Source organism: Magallana gigas, chromosome 3 (genome assembly GCF_963853765.1).
Source record: "Magallana gigas chromosome 3, xbMagGiga1.1, whole genome shotgun sequence".
In the NCBI taxonomy this organism is placed as follows: domain Eukaryota; kingdom Metazoa; phylum Mollusca; class Bivalvia; order Ostreida; family Ostreidae; genus Magallana; species Magallana gigas.
In genome coordinates this window covers 29,730,635-29,755,826 of record NC_088855.1, presented here as the reverse complement: position 1 = coordinate 29,755,826, position 25,192 = coordinate 29,730,635, and the positions used below count along the sequence as shown (strand labels likewise).

The 25,192-nt window shown below is 30.4% G+C and overlaps 3 protein-coding genes across 52 annotated transcripts in view; all 3 read left to right on the top strand.

Moving 5' to 3' along the window:
- The window catches only part of LOC105346494 (carboxypeptidase B), a 32,188-nt gene extending 22,100 nt beyond the window's left edge, over positions 1-10,088 (top strand). The window contains exon 14 of the mRNA XM_066079238.1: positions 10,078-10,088. The gene's annotated coding sequence lies outside the window, so the exon portion shown is untranslated. The remainder of the gene's footprint in view (positions 1-10,077) is intronic.
- LOC136269623 (uncharacterized) lies at positions 4,709-14,249 on the top strand. Its single transcript, XM_066077849.1, has 15 exons — positions 4,709-4,894; positions 6,250-6,367; positions 6,643-6,776; positions 7,815-7,844; positions 9,059-9,088; positions 9,338-9,391; positions 9,534-9,653; positions 10,332-10,361; positions 11,023-11,049; positions 11,276-11,302; positions 11,531-11,557; positions 12,942-12,998; positions 13,682-13,720; positions 13,860-13,973; positions 14,164-14,249. The coding sequence occupies exons 1-15, from the start codon at positions 4,792-4,794 to the stop codon at positions 14,247-14,249; spliced, it is 996 nt and encodes a 331-aa protein (XP_065933921.1). The 5' UTR covers positions 4,709-4,791.
- A 181-nt stretch (positions 14,250-14,430) lies between these two features.
- Positions 14,431-24,807, top strand: LOC105346498 (putative per-hexamer repeat protein 5). 50 transcript variants are annotated; one of them, XM_066079192.1, is made up of 26 exons: positions 14,440-14,470; positions 14,740-14,760; positions 14,889-14,909; positions 15,529-15,645; positions 16,221-16,235; positions 16,472-16,489; positions 17,291-17,329; positions 17,450-17,467; positions 18,273-18,311; positions 18,559-18,585; positions 19,160-19,171; positions 19,467-19,505; positions 19,765-19,779; positions 20,231-20,251; positions 20,547-20,561; positions 20,665-20,685; positions 20,945-20,974; positions 21,219-21,239; positions 21,569-21,598; positions 22,388-22,408; positions 22,798-22,818; positions 22,929-22,946; positions 23,142-23,276; positions 23,713-24,054; positions 24,281-24,392; positions 24,540-24,807. In XM_066079192.1, exons 1-26 carry the CDS (start codon positions 14,464-14,466, stop codon positions 24,664-24,666), a joined length of 1,302 nt encoding a protein of 433 aa, XP_065935264.1. In that variant the 5' UTR covers positions 14,440-14,463; the 3' UTR covers positions 24,667-24,807. The 50 variants fall into 50 exon arrangements, with proteins under 50 accessions (XP_065935294.1, XP_065935293.1, XP_065935299.1 ...); XM_066079188.1 differs by having other exon boundaries at positions 19,765-19,788; positions 20,547-20,567; XM_066079187.1 differs by having other exon boundaries at positions 19,160-19,186.
- The last annotated feature ends 385 nt before the right edge of the window (positions 24,808-25,192 follow it).

Sequence of the window (25,192 nt, the reverse complement as noted above, 5' to 3'; positions counted from 1 at the left end):
GTCTGCATAGGACGTCCCAATCTTCAGACCAAAGATCTAATATAGTACAAATGTCTATCGTGACAACCAAATATAGAACGTTATCGTTAAACAGCTGCATACTTCAAAGAAAACACTGTCGTTTGTGTTTGAAAGGTTAACGTCAAGGTCAAGCTATATTAGTGTACCTGAATACATGTATACCATACACTTTTAAAACGTGTACAGTTTCAGAAGCATTTCTCTTTACGGTCTCAAGGAGGCTGGGTGGTCAAAATAGTACGCACCAGATTTCTAACAAAAAAATAAGATACGATAAAATACATTTTATCTCGGGTAGTCCATCCATAACTATCGTATTTCATATCTAAAAGATTGCAAGCTTGATTACTGAAATCTTAGTGTTATTTTTAGGGGCTAATTGAATGAAAAAGATTCATCTTTAAAACTGATATAAAATCAATGGAAAAAATGCACTTTTAATTATATCTTTATAATACAAATAAATTTCCCACAAATCTTTTGGAAAAAAGATGCAAAAAAATTCTCTTTTTTTTTTAAATGCCTTTAAAAAATTCATAATTTACCGTACATATCTTTAGAATTTGTTTTTTCGTAATTTTTGCAAGGAGCAGACAACTCAACTCAAAAAAGTTCCAAGTGCAAAAAGTTCATTTATTTGGCTGTATACATACTCCAAAATTTGGTTTATGTCAGCCTCATAATGATTTTATAATACGCATCTAATGAAGTTTATAGCAATCAAAATTGTTAAATTCACGTCAGTTATGGATGTACTAGCTTATAAAGAAAAAAAAAACAACCACAGTATTTTCCTTAAATGTTTGTATTTTCCAAAATATTTAAACAACTTCTTTTTTCTCAAGGAGATCAATATTATTTTTAAAAAAAAGGCCCGATCATCGTGTTTTTTAATAAAAACAATGCAATTGTTTTAGAGTGATATTTTCGTTAATTTGGACCAAATGTTATCAATATAGATTTTTATTATTTTATCAAGATATCAGAAAACCGAGTAGACCCCCCCCCCCCAAGTCAAAACATTTTGAAATGCTTTTATGATAAAAAAAAAAAGATACATAGTTTGAACGTCTTAGTTAAAGTTTAACTAAATATTAAGTGACAACAGGTGTCAATGGAATGTTTCCTGTAGGTTTGTAAATACTTAAAAACACTGATCACGTGATTGCACACACGCCCTCCCCCACGCACTTGACCGGAAGTCATGATTTTGAACCCAGCGAACGGTACAAGTACTATGTATGTGTCTTCATTTGTAACTATCTATCTTGGTCATCTGGACGTAAAAATTCTGGAAAGTAGTATGAGAATTATCAGTTGTTTAATGCACCCTAATCTACTCATAAATCGGCACATTTATTTGCATATAAACATGTCTTTACATCGGAAATAGATGGTTAAAAGACCCACTAGACCTGATTCTGACCGTGTTAGTTCCATACTATAGACAAACCTTTTAAAAGATTTGTATTTTGGACTTTCTCATGATCATTTAATATTAGATTTTTGACATCATAAAATATAACAACAAGGTTGCATTATCTAAATTTCTGTAATGAATATGGCTATAAAAATTAATATCATGTTATATGTGATATAAAAGAAGGCCCATTCGATTTTATAGGAGAATAGTTTTACTTCAATAAGAAAAATTGTGCAGAAAAGACAAATTTGGCATAGATGAAATTCATAATAATATTTTCATTTTTAAATTTATTTCTTGACATCAAAAGATATAAAAAGAACAGGAAACACTAATCAAAGCAAGCAAAATTGATAGCTTATCAGCGACATTGTCTGCCAAATTGTGTCAGAGAAAGCGGACTTGTGTACCAATGATAACCTGGGAAATTAAAATTACGAACTCTGCTTTTCCGGATCTATCTATCTATCTATCTATCTATCTATCTATCTATCTATCTATCTATCTATCTATGGTTGCCTTGCAAAAAGAATGTGCCTATTATTTTATTTTTGCAAGAGCAGAAATAAATGTCAAAGATATGCAGCATGGCAGCCTTGAATTGTACATTATTATTTTGACTTCTAACTATTCATAATCATCAATGATCTTCAATAAAAAAAAGAACAATAATGATAGTTTTTTTTTTATTTAAAATCTCTTTATAAAACATATGGATCTGACATCACACATGCATAAACGATTCTTAATTGTAATGCTATAGCAATACACGAACATTAGTTGTATAGATGCAAATTAGATCATCTTTGTATCGACTTTGAATTTATAGTAAAAATTCAATGAGTTTTTTGTTTGTAATGCATATCATAGATACAATGTAACACTTTTAAGATAATTTTAAAAAAATTATATCAACTGATAAAGAAGTGTATCATTACACATCATGAAAAGTTTTTTCGTGGCATATAAAAAAATTTCCTTATTTTTGAAAATTCACTGGAGTAATTTTTTGCAAACAAATTTTTACTTATAAGATATTTCTTATATATCCACAATCATTCAGGATTGTTAATATTTGATGAATAAGATGAATAGACTTTCCATAATCAGTTTATCATCTTTTCAAGCTAGAGAACAATATAACGTTATTCATATAACAAGTTTATTTATACAAACAATGATGTGAACTTTTTTCAACTTTATTCACTTATATTTCCGGCAAAGTCCAACTTGGGGTCTGATATTTATTAATTCGAAACAGGTAGCAAATAAATATACCGATTAACTTTTAAAAACTATTCTTGGTACAAAACATAATCATTTTTACTTAAATTAGTTGCGTCCTGATTAAAAAATAATTCAAATATTTAAATGCAGAAGGTTTTTGAACAACAAATATAATTTGAATTCTTTATCACATAGGGTTATGTATCAAACTGGACTTATATTAGGAAAGCTGATTGCTAATAAAATACAAAGACATTAATGTCTGTTTGTATCCTTATTTCACGAATAAAATTTATTGAATTTTTTATTTTAACCACCATGTACATTAATTATTTAAGTTAAGGGATATGTGAATATTAAAATACAGTCATTCTTTAAACCTATAATAATTATAATTACCCTATTAAGAAGCTTGAACTTAAATATCCAAATTGTATACGATGTCTTATTGATGAGAAAACTAGCCCCAACTTTTGTCCCAACAGGTAAAATTTACGTCACAAACTCATGTCGCAGATTGCCCGGGTGAATTCGCTCAAATATTGACAAAAACTCTTTCCGTATTATCCAGTTATTAGGACCCTCTTATCTGTCGCCTCTTTCCGACACATCGGGTGGAGTCATTTAGGTCACTTACTATGGTGGCTCCTTATTCTTCTCTTTTCATGGGTACTTTTTATTTTGATGCTAATTGCAAAGCTGCACATCTGATAAGAAAATTATATATAGATAGGGCGATGAGTAATTAGTCACTGGCTGCTTTATGTGCTAAAAACAGTAGGAATTTGTGTCACTAATGCCGACGAAAATACGGATTTCTCTGACGATTTCTATTTGAATACAAAACGAATGCATGTCTCCTAAAAGTGCAGTAGATGTTAATTTGATTTTCTTAAAAGTGCATTTAACTTTAATCCTTTTTATAGAAACATAAGCACAGATAACTATGATGGGAAAATTAAATTAAAATTGTGAAGACTTCTAACAAAAAAATATATCAATAATGATACAGTGTCAAACCACTTTTGTTTGATCTTCTTGATTATGATGTTATAGGGTTGATTAATACAATATTTACTGACTGCTTATATGAGTATGAAACAAAAATATTCTTAATCGTGTTAAATCCCCAATTATATTATCCGTCTTCTTTCAAAATTCGCAAATCAAACTTGAATTACAGCCTTTTTCAAAATTCTAAGCTTTATTTAATTGTATCAATGTTCTTTTTAAATTTTGACTGCGTTGGTTCTATACCATTTCGATATTCTTAATGTTAAAAAATATAAGTGTTTGGTATTGCCATTTACTTATTAGAAAGTCTAACAGTAGAAAAATCCTACCCTTAGTTCCAACATTCGACACCCTATCATTCTTTTCATTAGAAAAAAATATTTTTGTGTAAAGGATATAATCCACTTCAACTCCTGTCAAACAATTAATATTGGATTTTTCCCAAAAAGCGTCTGGGGGTTCAACAAGTCTCGAATACGGATGATTTGTTATTCAATGTGTAATGCCTTTGGATGATGCTTTAATAATGATTTTTTTCAATTTGAATTTATTTTTTTAAATGCAGTTTTTTTTCGAAGGATTTTCGAAATTTATATAATCAGTGACTGCTATGCATGTTTTAAAAGATAAAATACTGAGTAAAAACAATAAAATTATATGCAAATGCAATAACACAAACCTCAAAATCATCATAAACTGTTCCTAATTTAAAAAAATTCAAATAATTTTAATTGTATGATACAATAAACCAGTGATGTCAAGAAAAATCAATTTTATTCAGGGACAGTATCCTCTGGATGAGACATTCTACAAGTGGTCACGATGAATAAAAATTGAATTAATCTTATCGGGGAAAACATCATGGGTTAAGCCTTAGAGAGCAAACACACGGATAAGACGAATGGATTTGTTTTAAATTTTCCTCTCAAATAATTAATGTAACCTGATACTATCAGTGGAAATCAGCACAAATGCATTGCGTCACAATTTCAGCTATCTAGAGTAACCTTGCAGTAGTATATAAAGGACTGTGCAACCGCGGTCTGATAACACAGACTAAAAGACCCCAGCCTTGAATCAAAACGGGAAAGTTTGTGTTCCTAACAATGAATAAAATTTTCGTATTAGTTATCGTGTGCATTGCTCTGGTCGCCTCCGAGAAGATCAAAGGAGTGCGGAGAACTAGGCACATCGTAAAACGACAAGCAGGTAAAAATTCAATTTCATATATTTGTTTGAATTTGAGTAAATGCTAGAATAAAAAAATAAGACAAAAATCATATAATAATTCAAACGTTCTTTCAGATACTATAGTTTTAGTTGTTTTTATGTAGAAATTTCATAGAAGACTTTAAGCACGATTGAAAAAACTATCAGTTTGGAAAAAATGTATTGGGTTTCTAGTAAGATTTCACCTATTTTTAATGCGATATCAATTATTTATTTTCTGTTCACGTTAGACCAGGGTATGAAGCGAGCTCCCATAGCTGCGTTCTGTTTTCAATGGGGTTTCGAAAAAATATAATCATTAATATAAATTTATATATTCATTCATCTGAGATAGAAAAATGAGCAGATAAACTTTATTTTGTAAAAAAAAAAATAAATAATGTTTTACTGTTAGAGACATCAAACGTGAATGTAATTAAGATATCTAAAATAGGTTATGTTTTTCGCAGATAAAGTTAGTTGCTGGGCAATTTACATTGTAACTAGCACCTTTTATTGTTATGTTATTTTTTTTTTTAAAAATAAACAATAAGTATGAAATAATATTAAGCTGTTTGTATAAATATACTTGACTTAACCGAAAAGAAATTATTTAAAAAAAAAACCTTTAAAAATCTTTGAAAAAGTCTTTAAAAATCAACAACTAGTGGTTTGAAATTCAGTATTTTGTATACGGTGTCTTTGTTGTATCAAACTTTTCTCTGAAACGGCTATAATTTGTAATTAAAACAAATCTTCAATAAAAGAATTCAAGTTACCAAAAAGTAATAGAATGCGTGGGGGTTTGGTTTGGTACACACTGATACGTTCATGAAAACTTCATGACACACGGCCCTTTTGGAAAGATAACCTGTCGCGACCCACAAAAACAAAATCTCACCTTGAATCACACTAGCCCAAGTCAATCCCAGACCACCAAATATAGCTTGATAACGAAGTTATATAACACCAGAGTTCATACAAACTTGTTTATGTTCTTTGGTGCGATTGTCTACGACTATTCAATTGAGTGTATGAATGTTTCTTCGAGTAAACATAACTATACTTAAACAAAATTTATAAAAGAAATATAGGGACAAAATTATCCATCAAAAGTATAAACCCAAAACAATGTTTTATATGTTTAATTCTTAACAAAGAATGAGAGAAAAAACATTTGTACAAAATTGATGGTGTTATTATTCTAGGCAGATTTCTGCATGAAATGTCTTTTTATACAAATGATTAATGTGAAATACGTCGCATTAATCAAAAGTATCAATTTTACTGCAAGTGGTATTAGTCACCCATGTAACTGGTGTCATAGAATATGAAAGATGCATTTTCTGTTAAAGGTGGAGGATGTTTGTACGAAGGAAAAGTTTATCAGCAGGGACAGACGTGGACAGTTCCTTGTAAATACAACTGTGTTTGCAAAGATGGCACAGCCGGACGCTACAGCTGTACCGAAGTGTACGTAGAACACAGATCATGAACCTGTTCTGAATGATAACTCAATTATATACAAATACCTTTAAGCCTCACCCTAAAAAAATGCCACGGCCATATTGCAAAAAATTGTTTGATTACCAACTTTACAAGAAAATTCATAGGACCAGAAATACAGTTGTTCTCCCTATAAAAAAGGATGGAAATTATCTCAGAACAAGAAGATAATGAAAACGTTGTTATCAGTTACATCATGCAACGGTTGATTAATCAAGAGTGTTTTCTACTCTTTAATACAGCTGCCCTCATTACGACACTCTGCCTGATGGTTGTTTCATGCAACAGGATCCTAACAATCAGTGTTGCCAAGTCCCTAAATGCAACTTCCAACCTTCAGGTAGCAGCGGCGGTGGCGTCATTACCGGAACATCAGGTTAGTCACTTGTAGAATGTTATCACGTGATAAGACATAGTATTGACATATTGACAATTTAGATTCCCTTTTGAATAGCTACTAAATGTAGATGTGATCGATGCACAAGCATATAATACGCCAACAAAATTTTTGCATTTGATTCAGATATGGTTAGATTTATATTTCAAATAAGTCATTACATTAAATTATGTACATTTCCCTGCTCAGTTTGACACAATAAGAAATCTGACGAATCATTAATAAAAATGAGTTTAACGAAATAACAATAAAAAACATGTAGCATCAAGAAACAGGGTTACTTATTGAAAAGTTAAAAACTACATAGGAGTCGGTGTGTAAAATAAATAAAGTTGTTGTGTTCGGTCGAGTCGTGGGTATATCGACTTCACCAAGAAATATATATATCATAGTGTGACCACGATTTGATTTACAAAATCGGTATAATTTTCCTCTCTGAATTTAATATATCTGTGGGAAGGCTAAAACACTCTATGCTTATATGTAATTTTTTTCGCAGGAACAATAATCTTGAATTTCTGTTTCTGGCTCAGTATCTAATCACTATCGCAATACAGCTGTATATACCTTTTTGTAGCAGGTGACGTAATACAGATCATTCATTCTGACATCATTCTTTAACAATGGCCGTGGCGTGTCATTTGAATATTCACAAAAATATGTTAGCATCGCGATGACTTAAGTAATTCAAAACTTGAAATACATTTTTGCTGCGTCATAAATTTACGTCTTTTTATGGTTTGTATTTATGAATAAATTACATGCTTCAAAATTTACACAATATTTTGAAACAGATATATCATAGACTTTTTCTAACTGTATTAAAAAATAAGGGAACATTACCGTTTATTTACGCAATGCCATTTTATCTTCATTATAACGATAATGAAGATAAAATGTAATAAAGTACTTTTTATTTCAATATTGATAAATGATTAATCAAAGAAAAAAAAAAGAAAAACAAATTCGTATTTATCCTAAGAACATGTATTAAACTCTATATAAAACAATAACTAGGGTCATCTGGCGGTATGATCTCAGGAGGCGGTAAGTGTTAATTTTCAAGCATTAGCTTTTACAAATGATATAAAGCGAAGCTTATAGCCTTTAAAGTAATAGAGCCTAATTTGAACATCTGTTTTACATGTTTTTAAAATTAAAAAATTAGGGAACATTACCATTTATTTATGCAATGCATTTTGACTCTAGTGCAAGGAATAAAAGGACTGGACTTGCGAATAATAATACACGCCAGCTTAACGTATATCCTTGTTGAAACTAATACAGAAATGTATCTAAATATTATAAGTATATTAATACACTTTTTTAAAACATTGAGTGACTCGTACACAAGACTTTCAGCCTCAGGTATTAGTTTATCATGCACAAAAGGAAAAATTCTTGAACTTGTATAATTAAAACATGATGCAATTAATTGAAAAAATAGCATGCAAATCCAATTAATAATCAGATACTAATACATGTAAGTTTATGAAAAAATAGACATATTTACTTTGATAATTGAATGGGATAGTGTTCCTGTAGGTAGATGCCTTGTGGTTAACCTGAGTAGTGAGGGTGTGTAATGTTTGTCCTTACCTGAGTTTTGCGGGGGGGGGGGGGAGACAAGCATACCCCATCGATTACAAAAAGAGTAATTAATTACTTTATGAAAAAAAACGTAGAATAGAGCACCGTGGCCAATTTTTATAGAGTACTAAATCACGAAATTCTTCCAGAGCGCCAAAGATCTAGAAATGACAGTGAAATATTGATATTCATTTTTATTATTTTATTTAGATGCTTATTATCATCTTTCTTCTTTTTAAAGGGGGCTGTTATACCTTACTAAAAATATCTTTTTCATACAAGTTTTCACCAAATATAGACAACATTTTTCTCCCTCTGTTTCCGATACATTGTAGCAAATACGGCGTGGATGATGGTGTCTTGTTGTGAAATCTATTGACGTCCTTATACGTTATTTACAGTGGCTTTACAAAAACGGTTACAAAAGCATTTGAAAAAAATCATGAATGCATGTGCTTGTATCGTTGTAAACAATGCAAGCCAATTCTTCATTTGAGATTAATTGACACTTAAACTTTACAATACATTGACGATACTTTGAAAAAAAAAACGAACTTTGGAAAGTATGTTGTAAAGTCAAAATCAAGCTAAGTACGACATTGTTTAGAGTGCAGAACATTTTGCAATAGAACAGTAATGGGGCACTTTAAGTTTTACTTATCAATATTTAGGATCTGGTGGTATGGTGTCAGGGGGAGTTAGTAAGTATTGTTTATTTAAAAAATAGCTTGTGCTTGGTTTTATATAACCAGCGATGCTTAAAAGTGAAATATGTTTCTTTTGAGCAAAATACTTTGTAGACCGATGTCTGGTAAGGTTATTAAAGGCTTTGCAATGTATACAATAAATAATTATATTACTATTTAGATGAGAAAAAATGTGTTTTGTCGGCTTTAGGAATCAATAGCTTTAATATAATCGATATATCAAAATCTTATATTCCTTTACAGCACCTGTTTTGACAATGGGTAGTGGTTCTGGACACTCGGGGTCTTTTATGAGCGGTAAGAGAAATCAAGAACCTGTTTTGTAAAATTTCTCTAAATGCCAAGACAAATTACCGTTGAATAAAGTATTTTTCTTTAATCATCGAGGCGATATAAAATAAGGAAATAAATTTTCAAATTTATCATTGTTTATTCACAGGAGGAACTTGCCATGACACCATCAATAACTGCGCAAACTACGGCCAGGCTGTCTGTACCGACCCCCAGTATACACAGTGGGTCAAACAAAATTGTGCACAGTACTGTAACCAATGTGGAGGTAGGCTTTGTCATCTTAGGAATAATAATTTGAAAAACGATACGAAGGAAAGGGTTGGACTGGTTAGAATGCATCGAAATACTATCTGTAATGTGTAAAGGGAAGTATTACTTGGCTAAGCATTCACAACTGAAATATAGCTTATACAAAAACGCAAGTTTTAAATCATTTAATATGAACGTATTGAGCAAAGTTAGTAATGGGTAAAATGATTTGCTTCGAAAATCACCATGAAGCATTGCTTTTTCAAAATATAATTTACATTTATGGGATGAACTTTAATACATAATTTCATGCACATAATGTTTTACGGAAAACAAAATTACTGACATGTAAATATGTGTAAAATATACTTCAGAAGGAATCGATATAAATTACCATTACTTTCTTTACAATTACATAGCTTTCCAAAAGGTATTAAAAGGTGATTAAAAAATAATAGATGTCAAAACTATTTATTGATAAGTAATATGCATGCACATAAAGATAAATTAAAAGAATAAATTCAAGGTATTTAAGAATTTAAAATAACTAAAAATATCACGATAATGAAGTTAAAATGTAACAAAGTACTTTTTATGTCAATATTGATAAATGATTAATCATAGAGAAAAAATAAAAACAAATTCGTATTTATCCTAAGAACATGTATTAAACTCTATATAAAACAATAACTAGGGTCATCTGGCGGTGTGATCTCAGGAGGCGGTAAGTGTTAAATTTTTCAAGCTTTAGCTTTTACAAATGATATAAAGCGAAGCTTATATCCTTTAAAGTAATAGAGCCTAATTTGAACATCTGTTTTACATGTTTTTTAGCAATTTTGCATTCATACAAATCGTACTAGTTCTAATGAATAACTAACACGAAATTTGATTACAAGGAATAGAATTCCATGTTTCTTAATATTTGTACCTGAATTTGTATAAAAACATTGATCAAGATATTTTTCATAAAAAAACCATTTTATAGTAGAAGCATTTGGAAACACTTTATCTTAAAATTATTTCTAGAATATCGAGTGTTCGAAAGAATTAATGATGGGATGAAATTAAGAACAGAAATCAATTAATCTTTACAAATATTGACAGGAATGACTGGCGGCGGTTAATAGTTTATCTAAAGCAATCGCTTTAATAATTAAGAATTGCAAATGCTTGATTAAATCTGTTCATATTTAATACATCCTTATGTTTTTATACCCATGATACCTATTATATTTAATTGCCATAATAACAAAAACTGTCGTTGTAGAAACTGTTTCCAAAAGGAATACAAAAGGAATTTAAAGGATAAAAAACAGTAAAAAGTGTAAACACACTTATCAACTTAAAAACAATGCATAATATTCTTAACACTTCATCTTCAGGATCTGGCGGTGTTGTTTCGGGGGGTGGTGAGTTTTCATTCAGAGCATTTGCATTAACCCATCTATAAACTTTGCCAATACCAAGAATATCCCTTTTTCGCTTTTTTAATTGCCATAATAAAAAAACTGTTGTTGTAGAAATTGTTTACAAAAGGAATACAAATGGAATATAAAGGATAAAAAACAGAAAAAAGATTAAACACACTTATCAACTTAAAAACAATGCATAAAATTCTTAACACTTCATCTTCAGGATCTGGCGGTGTTGTTTCGGGGGGTGGTGAGTTTTCCTTCGGAGCATTTGCATTAACCCATCTATAAACTTTGCCAATACCAAGAATATCCCTTTTTCGCTTTTTTAATTGCCATAATAAAAAAACTGTTGTTGTAGAAATTGTTTACAAAAGGAATACAAAAGGAATATAAAGGATAAAAAACAGTAAAAAGTGTAAACACACGTTTTTCAACTTAAAAACAATGTATAAATTTCTTAACACTTCATCTTCAGGATCTGGCGGTATTGTTTCGGGGGGTGGTGAGTTTTCCTTCAGGGCATTTGCATTAACACATCTATGAACTTTGCCAATACCAATAATATCCCTTTTTCGCTTTTTTATATTAAAATTAAATTAAAATTTTCAGGTAAAAGGTTAGCGTTCAAATCAAATTATCTTAATGAAAATAGAGAAAAAACTAGGGTACAAAACACCAAACCTAGAAATATATATGCTTTCACATTAACTTTTTTTTTTACGACAGAATATGTATTTATTGGAATAGTCAGAATAAGAAACATGAAGAAAAGCAATTCTTTAAATAAATAACGTCTTTTGATCTATTCAATGTTAATTAATAATCAGTATCGTTAATTGGGCGTCTTTACGGATGGTAGTAAATACTGGTCATTTAAGATGTACTTAGCGATGTTGAGAGCCGGACATGATAATTAAAAAAAATAATTCAGCACATTAGATATGAAAATAGGGACTTAAACCTCCACATCCATACAAAAACTCAATATATATATATATTTGGATAATAAAAGAAAATATGTTTTTCATTTCAATAATATAATTATTGAAAAATATCCCTAAAAACATTTATCAAGATAAAGAATTATATAATGATTAAAAAAAGAGACATAGCAATGATATTTTTATTGTTCATTTCAGTAATTTTTTATTATTTTTTTTAATAATTTAATTTCAAAATTAAAAAAAAAACACCCATATTTTTAGTAAACCAAATAAATAAAACTTCACAAACACTAATCAGGATCGTCTAGCGCTGTGGTTAATGGGTCTCCGAGCTATCGCTTTGAAAATTAAGGAGTGCTGCTATTAGCCTTGCTTTAATATTGATCTATGATTGACCTTCTTGAACCAAATAGTTTAAATGCATCATACGACTGTAAAAAATACTTCCAAAGTAATATTTTCTGCCCAGAAGTAGGAATTTTCATACCATAAAGTAACAAGCATTTCTAAAGCAGAAAAAGATTTATTATGATTGGAACTTACTAAAACTTTTTTTAAATTTACGTTGAATAGCAAATGAAAATTAATTTCTTTGAAAATATTCAGCTAAAATCGAAAAAAAGTAAATTCTGCTCAAACGCAAAGATTTATGAATAAGTAACTCTTATGTTTAGCAGGCAACTATTTGCTTACTTAAATTGCTTGTCATTGAGTTGATTGTTCAGAAGATGGCTCTGCATTTACTGTACGAAAATGATCATGTCAATTGATGGGATCAATATTTTAGGTTTTAGATGGATATGATGTCTTCGAAATAAAGATGCCATATCATTAACCTCACCAAAAAAAAACTTACAAAACAAAACCAAAAAAACTTGATAGTTCTTTTGCTTGCACAAACATCAATCATAACCAAGACAAATAATTTTCAAAATATTTCAGGTTCGACTCATCTCGGAAGCGGTGGAGGCGGTGACGGTGGATTCTCACTTCACTTTGGTATCTGATCATTAAAATGTCTATACAGAATTTTCATTTAATGTAATGATGAGTTTTGATCATTATTTCATGTTTTACATTATTTCATTTTAAAATACATTATTTATAGAAGTAAAGGTGTATTATATGACATCTCAAACGCAAAATAAAAGAGTAAATAAAGCTTAGACTTAGAGCTTGGCGAAGAGAATTTTGCAATTACTTCTGTTTGAAAAAGAAAAAGAAATATTTCACCCTTTTACCCTCAATTACTGAAAATTGCGATGTTCTATTAAAATAACTTTACTATCATTATATTTTATAAGTAGCGACTTTGTCAGTTAAAGGCTTTACAAAACTTAAAAAAAGTTATTAAGTTGCTAAAAGAAAATCCTGTCTGACGTTGATACCCATCAAATTCTACAATTGACAGAGCTCTTAAAATTATAGAGACCAAATACTGTAAGTCGTTTTAATTCCACGGTGTTAAAATTTCACGATTTCTAATTAAGTACCAATCGCGATGGGGCTTTTTTCACGCTGCTTGAAAATCAATTTATCAGAATATAAGCGTTGAAACGGTTTAATTTCGCGGGAAATTATTAAATGACAAACATAGCGAAATTAAAATCATCGTGATTATTTGCCAATCTACAGTACGTATCTTTAAAGGGTTTAATCAATTAAAATTACTATTTCTTTAGGTACTGGCGGAACCCCTGGAAGCGCTGGAACCGGAACAAGTAAGGAAAACATTTATTTTAATTACAGTTCATATATTCCATAAAACATGTTGCTTAGACGAACACGCTCTGGATTTTAAGTCAATGTTTTTCTAATGAATGTTAACGTTTTTATTTTGTAAACTATTCTGAATTTCAGTGGTAACCTGTAGCGATGCCGTCCAAAACTGCGCAGCCTACGGCAAAACAGTCTGTTCTGATCCTCAATATGACCAATGGGTCACCAAAAATTGTGCTAACTATTGTAACAAATGTGAGTACATTTGGTTTAGAGAAATTTGTATGCATGCCGAAAAGTACATTATATAATGCTGAAACAGATTTGAATACAATATCATCCTTATTACGTCATTAAATTTATACACAGTCGCAAAGTCTTTGCAGTATGATTTTAGAGGTTCTGTTACATCAAACTAAGGCACGACGTTTTGTTGTATTTCTAGGTGGATCCACAGGTAAAAAGATTTTCAATTATCATTATTTTTTTTACAGTTATTTTAAAGTTCAATTATGCGACTTTTCAAATTAATTAATTAACAAACAACAAATAACGACATAGTTTTTTTTTCCAAATCTTAAAGGTGGAATCATGCCTGGTGAGTTTCTTCCTTTTTATGAGACATTATGGCATTTGAACATATAAAAATAGTGTAAATTGCAACTGAAAACATAGCAATATTTTTTCAACTCACAAACAATGAATAACTTCAATTGTTTTTATCTCCATAGGAGGAACTGGAACCATGACTGGTGAGTTTTCAAATTTTTAAGTTCTATCGACTGTAAATGATCTTTTTAAATTTACTAATATCTAATACGGTTAAAAAAAAATTTCTATTCTTTTATCTCCAAAGGAACTGGAACACTGACTGGTACGTTTTGAGCTTTTTTTTTTTAAATCGTTATAAAAGAATTTATATAATAATTAGCTACTATTATAACTGTAAACAGAACAATTGATTTATTTTCTTTTAGAAGTTAAAGACAAATATTTTTATACTTTTTTAAACATTTCACAGGTGGAACTGGAACTATGACTGGTAAATATTCAACTTTTTTATGTAATAGCGCAACATGAGAACTCAAAATAATTCAACAGTACACGTAATAATTCAATTTGTGAAACAAACAACAAATATCTAAATATATACACTTAAACATTTCATAGGTGGAACTGGAACAATGACCGGTGGGTTTAATATTTTCGGTTCAAATTTTCAGCAAGTATAAAGATTTCAAAATTCATATGAAGAATGAATATTTGAAATCTAAAAAAAAAATATATTTTGCTGCAGTGATCTGATTTTGACTTTATTTCAATTCTGATTTGGAAAAAGATTAAAGAAAAAAATATGTTTTCAGATAAGCAAAGACTGCAGCAATAATTAATGTGAAACGCCTCATTATTATTTTTTTAATCGTATATCTATGACGTTGCTTTTTCCACATTTAAAATAAAATAAAATAAAATAAAATGGTTAGTACTTTAAGAGTCTACTAGTATTATTCAATGTTGCTTGGATGGAGTATTGCTTAAATTTGAAAACTTGTTTTTAAATGTTTTGATAATTTCAATGGGTTGCTTTGCTACAATTTGTTAATTAGTTGATCAATTCAATAAATAAATTGTGTGTATTTTTATTTTAAAAGATTGATTCTGTTAAACACAAAAGGCTCAATTTTCACAAATGGCACCCTGCAAATCTCAATTTAACAAAGAAAAGGAATGCTTGCTTTTTCTGTTTACAGGAGAACCATTGCCTAATGTTATCGTTTTGTTAGCTTTGCTTGCATTACATTCTTAACAGGCTCCTGCACGGACAAATCTAATTGTGCTTCATTTGGAACGGCAATTTGTACAAACTCTGCTTATGCTGCTTTTGCAAAGGAGCAATGTCCAAAATATTGCAATTTGTGTTCAACAGGTATGGGTCGTATGTTTAAGTTTTGCAATAAAAATGTATTCATGTTTTTTTTCGTCAGAATCATCAATTGCAAAGCATGAGACAATCCTTATTCAATGAAAGGAAAAAGTTTGATTTGTTAGATTTTGTTGTATCTCTATGTCTGTTCATTTGTATGCACATGCACCTACGCATTAATCTGTATAACTTTTCATCTTCCAAACTGCCACGTTGCTCATCAATATACATGTTTACTCACTGCTTATCTGTATGTAACCAAACTGTTTTGATCATTTCTTTGCTTGGCCCAGGGTCTACTTCGTCTTGCACTGATAAAGTAAATTGCGCTCAATATGGAACAAGCTTTTGCAGCGATCCCTCATACACTGCTTTTACGCAGGAAAACTGTCCAAAACACTGCAATATGTGCTCAGGTACTGGTATCATTTAGCGAGACAAACATGTTGTGCTTTCTATGTTCGTCACCGCTATTCATTTTCATCATGTCTGTTGTCAAAAATACAACTTCGTAGTTGACCCTTCTACTTGCCAGCATCTTCTGTTTTTATTCACACGGTTTGGTCTTTTGATTTTAGGTGGAACAGGAATGGGTGAGTACTTCAAATAAATGTACAAGAGAAAAATGTAGATGTAGAAAATTGGTTGTTGGTTTTGGTGTTGTCATGGCATTAAAGATCAACGATTAAATAAATTTGTACCACTTAACCATACGATTCTGGGAAATCATTTGAAGCGAGATAATTTACATGAGGTGTTACGCAGCTTCCAAATGCTCGCCAAATGTAAAACATGTTGCATACATTGAACAATGCACTGTGAATTTCAGTCCCCGTACTTGGACCAGGTAATTATGAACTGCTTAAGTGTAATAATTCAATAAGCAGTGTATAAACCACAATACGAAACTTTACCTAAAACCGATTCTTTTACTGAATTTTGATTGTATTAAGAATTTTAAAGATATATAATATGTTTGATACTAATGAATGGCCGCTTTCGGGGTTTCAAGCTGGGAACACATTTTTGATGGCTTTTGTAACGGCATACCATGATTTTATCCTATCGCAATTTTTAAAACTGTAGGTACTCAAAAAATTGACAAGAATAAAATCTGTGTTTGATTTAAAATTAAATAATATTTTTATAGTTCTAGCACTATCACAGTCTCCAGTCATTAACACTTCCCAATTTTTACTGCTCCTGCGTATCTGCTCATCTAAAATCAATTATTTAAAGGAAAACCCAAGCAAATAACAAAATGCTCTGTGACGTGTAATGTATAAATTGATAAAATGCTGAAAAAAAATATAAATACACTATACAGAAAAGCATTTCTGTATAAAGTTTTGTCATTCTATAAATATGTACACTGTATTGTGTATCTCTACATATATGTAGTTTTCCTTAGATACTCCTGCTATAGTCTTGCAAATTTTGTTTCCAAAGAGCATTCTGATTTGAAATAAAAACACCATTGCCTGCTTAGTAAATGCAATGAGGCTGAAATGCTTGGAAACGTCTTGAATGCTTTAGGTGTTTGAAATAATTTTAGTAACGATATTATGAAATTCAAAAAGCAAAGTAAAACCTTGCTTGTATTTGCGTCTCTGTACATAAAAACATTGAAGGCCAAAAATAATTTCAGACGGAACTTACATAGGTACGGGAGGATCGGGAATTTCAGGTAATAGGATTTTGAAAAATCATGAAGCGAGATAATTTACATGAGATGTTACACAGCCCCCAAATGCTCGCCAAATGGTAAACATATTGCATACATTGAACAATGCACTGTGAATTTCAGTCCCCTTACTTGGACCAGGTAATTATGAACTGCTTAAGTGTAATAATTCAATAAGCAGTGTATAAACCACAATAAGAAACTTTACCTAAAACCGATTCTTTTACTGAATTTTGATTGTATTAAGAATTTTAAAGATATATAATATGTTTGATACTAATGAATGGCCGCTTTCGGGGTTTCAAGCTGGGAACACATTTTTGATGGCTTTTGTAACGGCATACCATGATTTTATCCTATCGCAATTTTTGAAACTCATTATCTGTAGTTACTCAAAAAGTTGACAAGAATGAAATCTGTGTTTGAATTAAAATTAAATAATATTTTTACAGTTCTAGCACTATCACAGTCTCCAGTCATTAACACTTCCCAATTTTTACTGCTCCTGCGTATCTGCTCATCTGAAATCAATTATTTAAAAGAAACCCCAAGCAAATAACGAAATGCTTTGTGACGTGTAATGTATAAATTGATAAAAGACTGAAAGGAATATAAATACATTATACAGAAAAGCATTTGCTTACTTGATTTCTGTCATTCTACAAATATGTACACTATTGTGTATCTCTAAATATACGTACATTTTCTTAGATACTTTTGCTATAGTCTTGCAAATTTTGTTTCCAAAGAGCATTCTAGTTTAAAATAAAACACCATTGCCTGCTTAGTAAATTCTGAAGGCTGAAATGCTTGGAAACGTCTTGAATGCTTTAGGTGTTTGAAATCATTTTAGTAATGATATTATGAGAGTCAAAATTCAAAGTAAAACCTTGTTTGTATTTCCGTCTCTGTACATGAAAACATTGACGGCCAAAAATAATTTCAGGCGGAACTTACATAGGTACGGGAGGATCGGGAATTCCAGGTATTAGGATTTTGAAAATTTTTAGATCCGCTTTTTTTTTACCCATTAGTGAATGTAGCTTTAAACATTTTATAAAAAAAAGGTTAAGTCCTATTGCAATAAGATAAGAATCTTTAGATGTTGGATAAGCACCATACTGTTTTATGATAATTTTAAGATGTGTATAAAATTGATAAAAACGCTAAATGAATAAATCAAATGCGCAAATAAAAAATAGCAATTCAACGATAAAAACTAATTTTTGTAGGAACAGGAACAGGTACTGGAACTTCAGGTATTTTAACTAAGAAGGAAAAGCTTTGATATGTACTAAAACCACTTGCTATCATTGGGGACCTGTGGTTGCATATTACTTAAATTCAAATTAAAGATATTGACATTAAATAACACTGTCTCTTCGTTTTAAAGTGTCTCGTTACCATTACGTTAAGTATTAACAAAAGAAAATACATTTATTTGGCTTATAAGCAAATTTGATTCAATATCTAAAAGAGCCACGGTCTATATAAAAAAAAAAGCAAAGTAAAAAAAAAGAGTAAAACGTTATTAAAAATGATTTTAGGCGGAACTTACATAGGTACGGGAGGATCGGGAACTCCAAGTATTAGGATTTTGAAAATTTTTAGATCTGCTTTTTTTTTTACCCATTAGTGAATGTAGCTTTAAACATTTTATAAAAAAAAGTTTAGTCCGATTGCAATAAGATAAGAATCTTTCGATGTAGGATAGGCACCATACTGTTTTATGATAATTTTAAGATGTGTATAAAATTGATAAAAACGCTAAATGAATATATCAAATGCGCAAACAAAAAATAGCAATTCAACGATTAAAACTAATTTTTTTAGGAACAGGAACAGGTACTGGAACTTCAGGTATTTTAACTAAGAAGGAAAAGCTTTGATATGTACTAAAACCACTTGCTTTCATTGGGGACCTGTGGTGGCATATTACTTAAGTTCAAATTAAAGATATTGACATCAAGTTACACTGCCTCTTCGATTTAAAGTGTTTCGTTATCATTTTGTAAAGTATTAACAAAAGATAATACATTTATTTGGCTTATAAGCAAATTTGATTCAATATCTAAAAGAGCCGCGGTCTATTAAAAAAGCAAAGAAAAAAAGAGTAAAAAGTTATTAAAAATGATTTCAGGCGGAACAATCATAGGTACGGGAGGATCGGGAATTTCAGGTATTAGGATTTCGAAAATTTTTAAATCTGCTTTTCGGAAATATTGATTACGCATTTCTAGAATATAACTTTATATATATAATAAAAATATAAGTCCCATAGCAATTAGTCTTTTAAGAAACAAACCAGGTATCATGTTGTTTAATTATAATTTGTGCTTGTAGATACAAAATTAAATGGGCATAAAAACCAAATTACTTTCTCACCCGCGTGCTTTAAAATCATAATTCAGTAATCAAAGCTGAATGGTGTTTTTTAGGATCAGGAGGTACTGGTACGTCAGGTATTTTGATAAAAAAAATTAAAAGCTTGCCTCTGTGAAAAAAAAATGCTTTCATGGGAGTATGTGGTGTAATATAACCAAATTTCTCAAAAGAGATATTAAAACCAAACAGTGATTTTTAATTTTTAAGCAAACTTTTAAGCAAACTTAAAAGATATCAATATTTCATTCGGTGAACAGAACCACTTCTTATATTTTAAAAATATTTTTTCTATTACATTTTGAAAAAATTGGAAGTGCATCAAATGCGATAACTAATTGCAGGGAATAGTACTTAAATTTTTAGAATTCAAACTTCAAGAATAAGTCTTTTAGCCGAATATTGTTTTCTGTTTTAAGCTTTAATATATACTAGACATCTATGTTTCATGATAAGAAGAATAAACCAATTGTTACTGATATGCATTGCAGTATATATTGTTTTCAAAATTGATTATTTTAGGAGAAACTGTCTATGTGCCAGGTATTCTATACTTTTTTCTTGCTTGGAAGTGTTTTTAATATTTTATTTTATTTTTCTTTAAGTTGGCATTTTTTGAAAACTTATCATTTGCATAGCTTAAATCCAAGCTCCCCAAATAGCATTGCAGTGAAGGTTATTTAACACTCTTCTTTAGTTTTGTCAACATTTTAAATCAAGTTTTTAGACTGCAATCATAAATACTTATGATATTTTAATCCTTAGTTTTACACTGTCTTAATCAAATATTACTCAGTTTATACTATATGTTTAAACAACTGAAACAAATCATTTACAGGAGGGGGTATTGGAGGTACAGGTAAAAAAAACTACAGAACTATATATCATTCCCTAGTCTTACATTGTGAAAATTAAATGATATATTCTAGACGTTTAAACAAATGAATTATTTACAGGAGAGGGTACTGGAGGTACAGGTAAAAAAATATAGACCTTTATATCAAAAAGTTCCATGTGATATAGGATCAGAGGATTTTTCTAAATTGTAAAATTAAATTCCATTGAATGTATTTATTAGAAACTGTGACAGGGGAGGTTAAATATAAAAATACATTAATTTGATACTAGTATAATCAGTCTATAATGATTATCAACATCGAGAGAATTCATTAGATATCAAACGAAATGATTTGGAAAGATGAAGTTTGATTTTATTGGTTATTGTACTACCTTTAGGGACTTTCACAGGCACTGGATCACAAGGGGGTAAATATGAAACCCTTAAATAAAAATAAGTATAATATAGTATAATAAATTCAAATGCAAACATAGTAAAAGTTGTACTACCAATGATGAACACTTCATTAGGTTTGTAAACAATTTTTTATCAATTTTTTAGACTGCAATCATAAATACTTATGATATTATCGTCCTTAGTTTTACAATGTCTTAATTAAATATTACTCAGTATATATTTTATGTTTAAACAACTGAAATAAATCATTTACAGAAGGGGGTATTGGAGGTCCAGGTAATAAAAACCCTACAGAACTGTAAACAAATGAATTATTTACAGGAGGGGGTACTGATGGCACAAGTTAAAAAAATATAGACCTATGTTTCAAAAAGTTCCATGTGATATAGGATCAGAGGATTTTTTTAAATTGTAAAATTAAATTCAATTGAATTTATTTATTAGAAACTGTGACAGGGGAGGTTAAATATAAAAATACATTAATTTGATATTAGTATATACAGTCTATCATGATTGTTAACATCGAAAGAAGAATTCATTAGATATCAAACGAAATGATTTGGAAAGATGAAGTTTGATTTTATTGGTTATTGTACTACCTTTAGGGACTTTCACAGGCACTGGATCACAAGGGGGTAAATATGAAACTCTAAATAGAAATAAGTATAATAGAGTGTAATAAATTCAAATGCAAACATAGTAAAAGTTGTACTACCAATGATGACGTTGGCAATAGAAATTGATTTTGACAGTTATTCTCCTGAAAAATCACAGAAACTAGAACGGGGAGGGTAAAAATATATATATTTATATAAAGATAATGTGTTCAGTGTTCAAAATTAAAACTACTAATCCGGTTTTAGCATCAATTAAAAAGATACCTTAAATTGTGCCCAGAATCAATGGCTTTAAATTTACCAGAAACTCTCTCTCTCTCTCTCTCTCTCTCTCTCTCTCTCTCTCAAGGAAAAGTATTAAGAAAAAAAATTCAAGGATAATGGGGCCTAGAGTTTAGATAAATGAGACTACAAAAGCACTGATTGTGATATTGAAAATCCCCGAAACTTGTAAATGGGCAGATAAATATAATAAATTGATAACGTGTTTGAAACTATATCAATTGGCTATTAGTTCTGTTTTGTACGTTAGTGTGTCCTTACTTGGCGTTTAAAAGGAATCTCTGCAGAATGAAGAAGCTTGCTTGAAGCATTTATATTGCTTAGATCTGAAGCAGAACTATAATTTAACTCAAATATTTTTCAGCTTTTATTATAATGGCTCACTTCATGTGATATAGTTTTGTTTTTTTCGACCATGGAAGCAGCTTTGCAACAAGATGTGCCCGGTTGCTTTTGGGAAAGGACTTTAAGTTTAGCCACAAATTATATTATCATTAATATTTCTCTTTTATATCCTTCTTTCAGGAACCATGACTGGAGGAACAGGTGAGTTGTTTTTTTAATCAAAAGTTGTGATTTTTAAGTGTTAATAAATTCTAGACAATACAAATTATTAAATACATTATGCTATTAAAAGAAGGAGGGAGGGATAAATAGAAATGTGAAAAAACGGACACATAATTTTTGTATAATGTTGAGAAGGATTCGTAAAACAAGTATTTTTTGGATGCATTTTTTTATCATTCATTTATTTTTTCTAAGGAGAGACTGCTTTTGAGCTCAAACTATTGACCATATATGAAAATAATGCAGTTTTACGTTAATTTATTTTCTCAACTTTAGATATACATGTAAATGTTTCAATGTTTCCCTCTCTAGTTTAGTTACAACATATACCATTTATAAATATTTTCCTCTTAATTTTTTTCTTTCAGGAACCATGACCGGTGGAACAGGTGAGATTTAAAAGAAAACGATTTTGTTTTAAATAATGCTTTGGAATTAACATAATGAAATGACTTATTTTTTAAGTTTTAAATGTATAAGTTTATTTTCAATTTTTCAGGAACAATGACAGGTGGAGGTAAAAAAATTCTTATGTCAAGAACATATTGATGTTGCTTTATATGTATGTATCAATAAAACGTGTGATTAATGTATCTCTCATATAATGCTTTATCATTTTTGCTTCTTCTTTTTTTTTACCTTACCAAGCTTAAAATCGATATTCTGTTGTGTTTGTTGTTGTTGCTTTGCTTGTAATGGATACCTTATACAGTGCAATGTGCGGATAAAACGAATTGCGCCCAGTATGGAACAAGCTTTTGCACAAACCCGGCTTATACTGCTTTTGCTCACGAGAATTGCCCCAAACACTGCAATTTATGTTCCAGCACTAGTAGTGGACCATCTGGTAAGCTTCTTTAAGCTTCTGTTGTTTGTAACAGCTGTTTTTAAAACAAATATTTCTTTAAATGACTACAAGGAATTCTTCATACTTTGCATACTAGTATTAATACTAGTCTAGGAGTTATATTGAACGATAATATTATATGAACCTAAGTTTGTCATATGTCTGTGTATGCGAGAATACGATTGGTTGTGGAGTTTTGAAGAAAAGGTATTTCTTGAACTTAAATGATTAATTACACATTTTGAAAAGCGTGCATTCATATCTTTTAGATGTCCCTTGTTTAACCTGAATTTCAAAATTTTTGAAAAAGTAATTTAAGGATTTATGGATAAATGGTCAATAAAATTAAATTGCCTGTGGCACCAGCGATTCCATACCTAAGAGTAAAACGGTACTTTTGAGTGATTATTCCTCACCCTTTGCAATTTTTTTTTAGGAATGTGTGCTGATGCCATTAACAACTGTGCAAACTACGGACAAGGTGTCTGCTCCGATCCAACATATACTGACTGGGTCTCAAAGAACTGTCAGGCTTACTGTCATAAATGTTCTAGTGGCACTATGACTGGTGGCACCATGACCGGAACTGGCACTGGTGGCACCATGACCGGAACTGGCACTGGAGGAACCATTTATTATCCAAGCGGATCCGGAACTGGTGGCGGCACAATGACTGGTGGAACAATGACCGGAACAGGAACTGGTGGTACAATGACTGGTGGAACTATGACTGGAACCGGAACAGGAACTGGTACTAGTTCGTCTGGAACATCTACAGGTAAGTTCTTTCAAGCTATATTAAACTATATTAATGAGTGTTTCCAAAAGGATATCCAATTTCTAGTTGCTCCTTCTGCTTGTCACCATTCAGTTTTTTATACAAGCGTTTCTTCTTTCAAGACAGTAATTAAAAGAAATAAATTGTAGTTTTTATATAGATAAATATGACTTGTACTTGAAAGATATTTCAAAATGCTTAATATGTGACATTAACATGGTTTTAGGATGTGTATACAAACAAAGTGTTTACCAACAAGGACAAACCTGGAAGGATGGATGCACATACAGTTGCACATGTGTAGATGCAACCACAGGAAAATACACATGCACAGGATTGTAAGTCTGCCATGTTTTTGTGTTTTTCTGATTGGTTTGTGATTCTTTTTCATGAAGATTACCAACAAATAGCCAAAAATTATAGTTATATTAATTATATTATTATTATATGATATTTTATCATTAACACGCTTTTACATTATACAGGTGTGTACAATGGAATCTCCCATCCACCTGTAGTCTAAACCCCCCAGGCCCAGGAAAATGTTGTCAGACACCAAACTGTCCAGCTAACGTCCAGATCCAATACCCTCAAGGATACGTCGAGCAGTAATCGAATGCAACTGAGGAAATTATTGCAATAAACCACAAAAACTATCAACACAATCTATTCCATGAACGAACTTTTATCTGAAGAATATTCAAACAGGCGTTTGTTATAGCATATTTTTATAAATAAACTATACAATTTGTTTGATTTGCTTTTTCGTTTCATTTAACCACATGATTCTCTTAATGATCGTTCAGTGTAAAACAATAACGGCCAAGATATCGGCTGCGTGCCCAGGTTGATTATAACAGATTTTCCAGGATCGGTAAATGCGCGGATCCAGAATTTTTTTTTAAAGGGAGTAGGAGATATGTGTCTGTTTAAAGTACATCTACACTTGCAAGACTTCACGTACATCTATATTACTATATTAAATAATAGACTCGAATTTTTGGGCTTTAATACCGAGGAATCGGAAGAGTACTGTCTTTTGTTTTATATATTTTAAACATCAGTTGTACTTGAAGATTACCAAATCGTTTTTATTTTTTCTTAATCAAGCCTCGCTAATTAATAATAATCGAAAATT

What these genes read in the sequence shown, in the direction of transcription:
- LOC136269623 (XM_066077849.1), top strand. Translation starts at nt 4,792, where the DNA reads ATGAATAAAATTTTCGTATTAGTTATCGTGTGCATTGCTCTGGTCGCC. An exon ending in GTACTGTAACCAATGTGGAG is followed by an intron (nt 9,654 to 10,331) that starts GTAGGCTTTGTC and finishes AACAATAACTAG; the next exon opens with GGTCATCTGGCGGTGTGATC. An exon ending in CGGTGTTGTTTCGGGGGGTG is followed by an intron (nt 11,303 to 11,530) that starts GTGAGTTTTCCT and finishes CTTCATCTTCAG; the next exon opens with GATCTGGCGGTATTGTTTCG.
- LOC105346498 (XM_066079184.1), top strand. An exon ending in CACTAGTAGTGGACCATCTG is followed by an intron (nt 23,277 to 23,712) that starts GTAAGCTTCTTT and finishes ATTTTTTTTTAG; the next exon opens with GAATGTGTGCTGATGCCATT. An exon ending in AAATACACATGCACAGGATT is followed by an intron (nt 24,393 to 24,539) that starts GTAAGTCTGCCA and finishes TACATTATACAG; the next exon opens with GTGTGTACAATGGAATCTCC.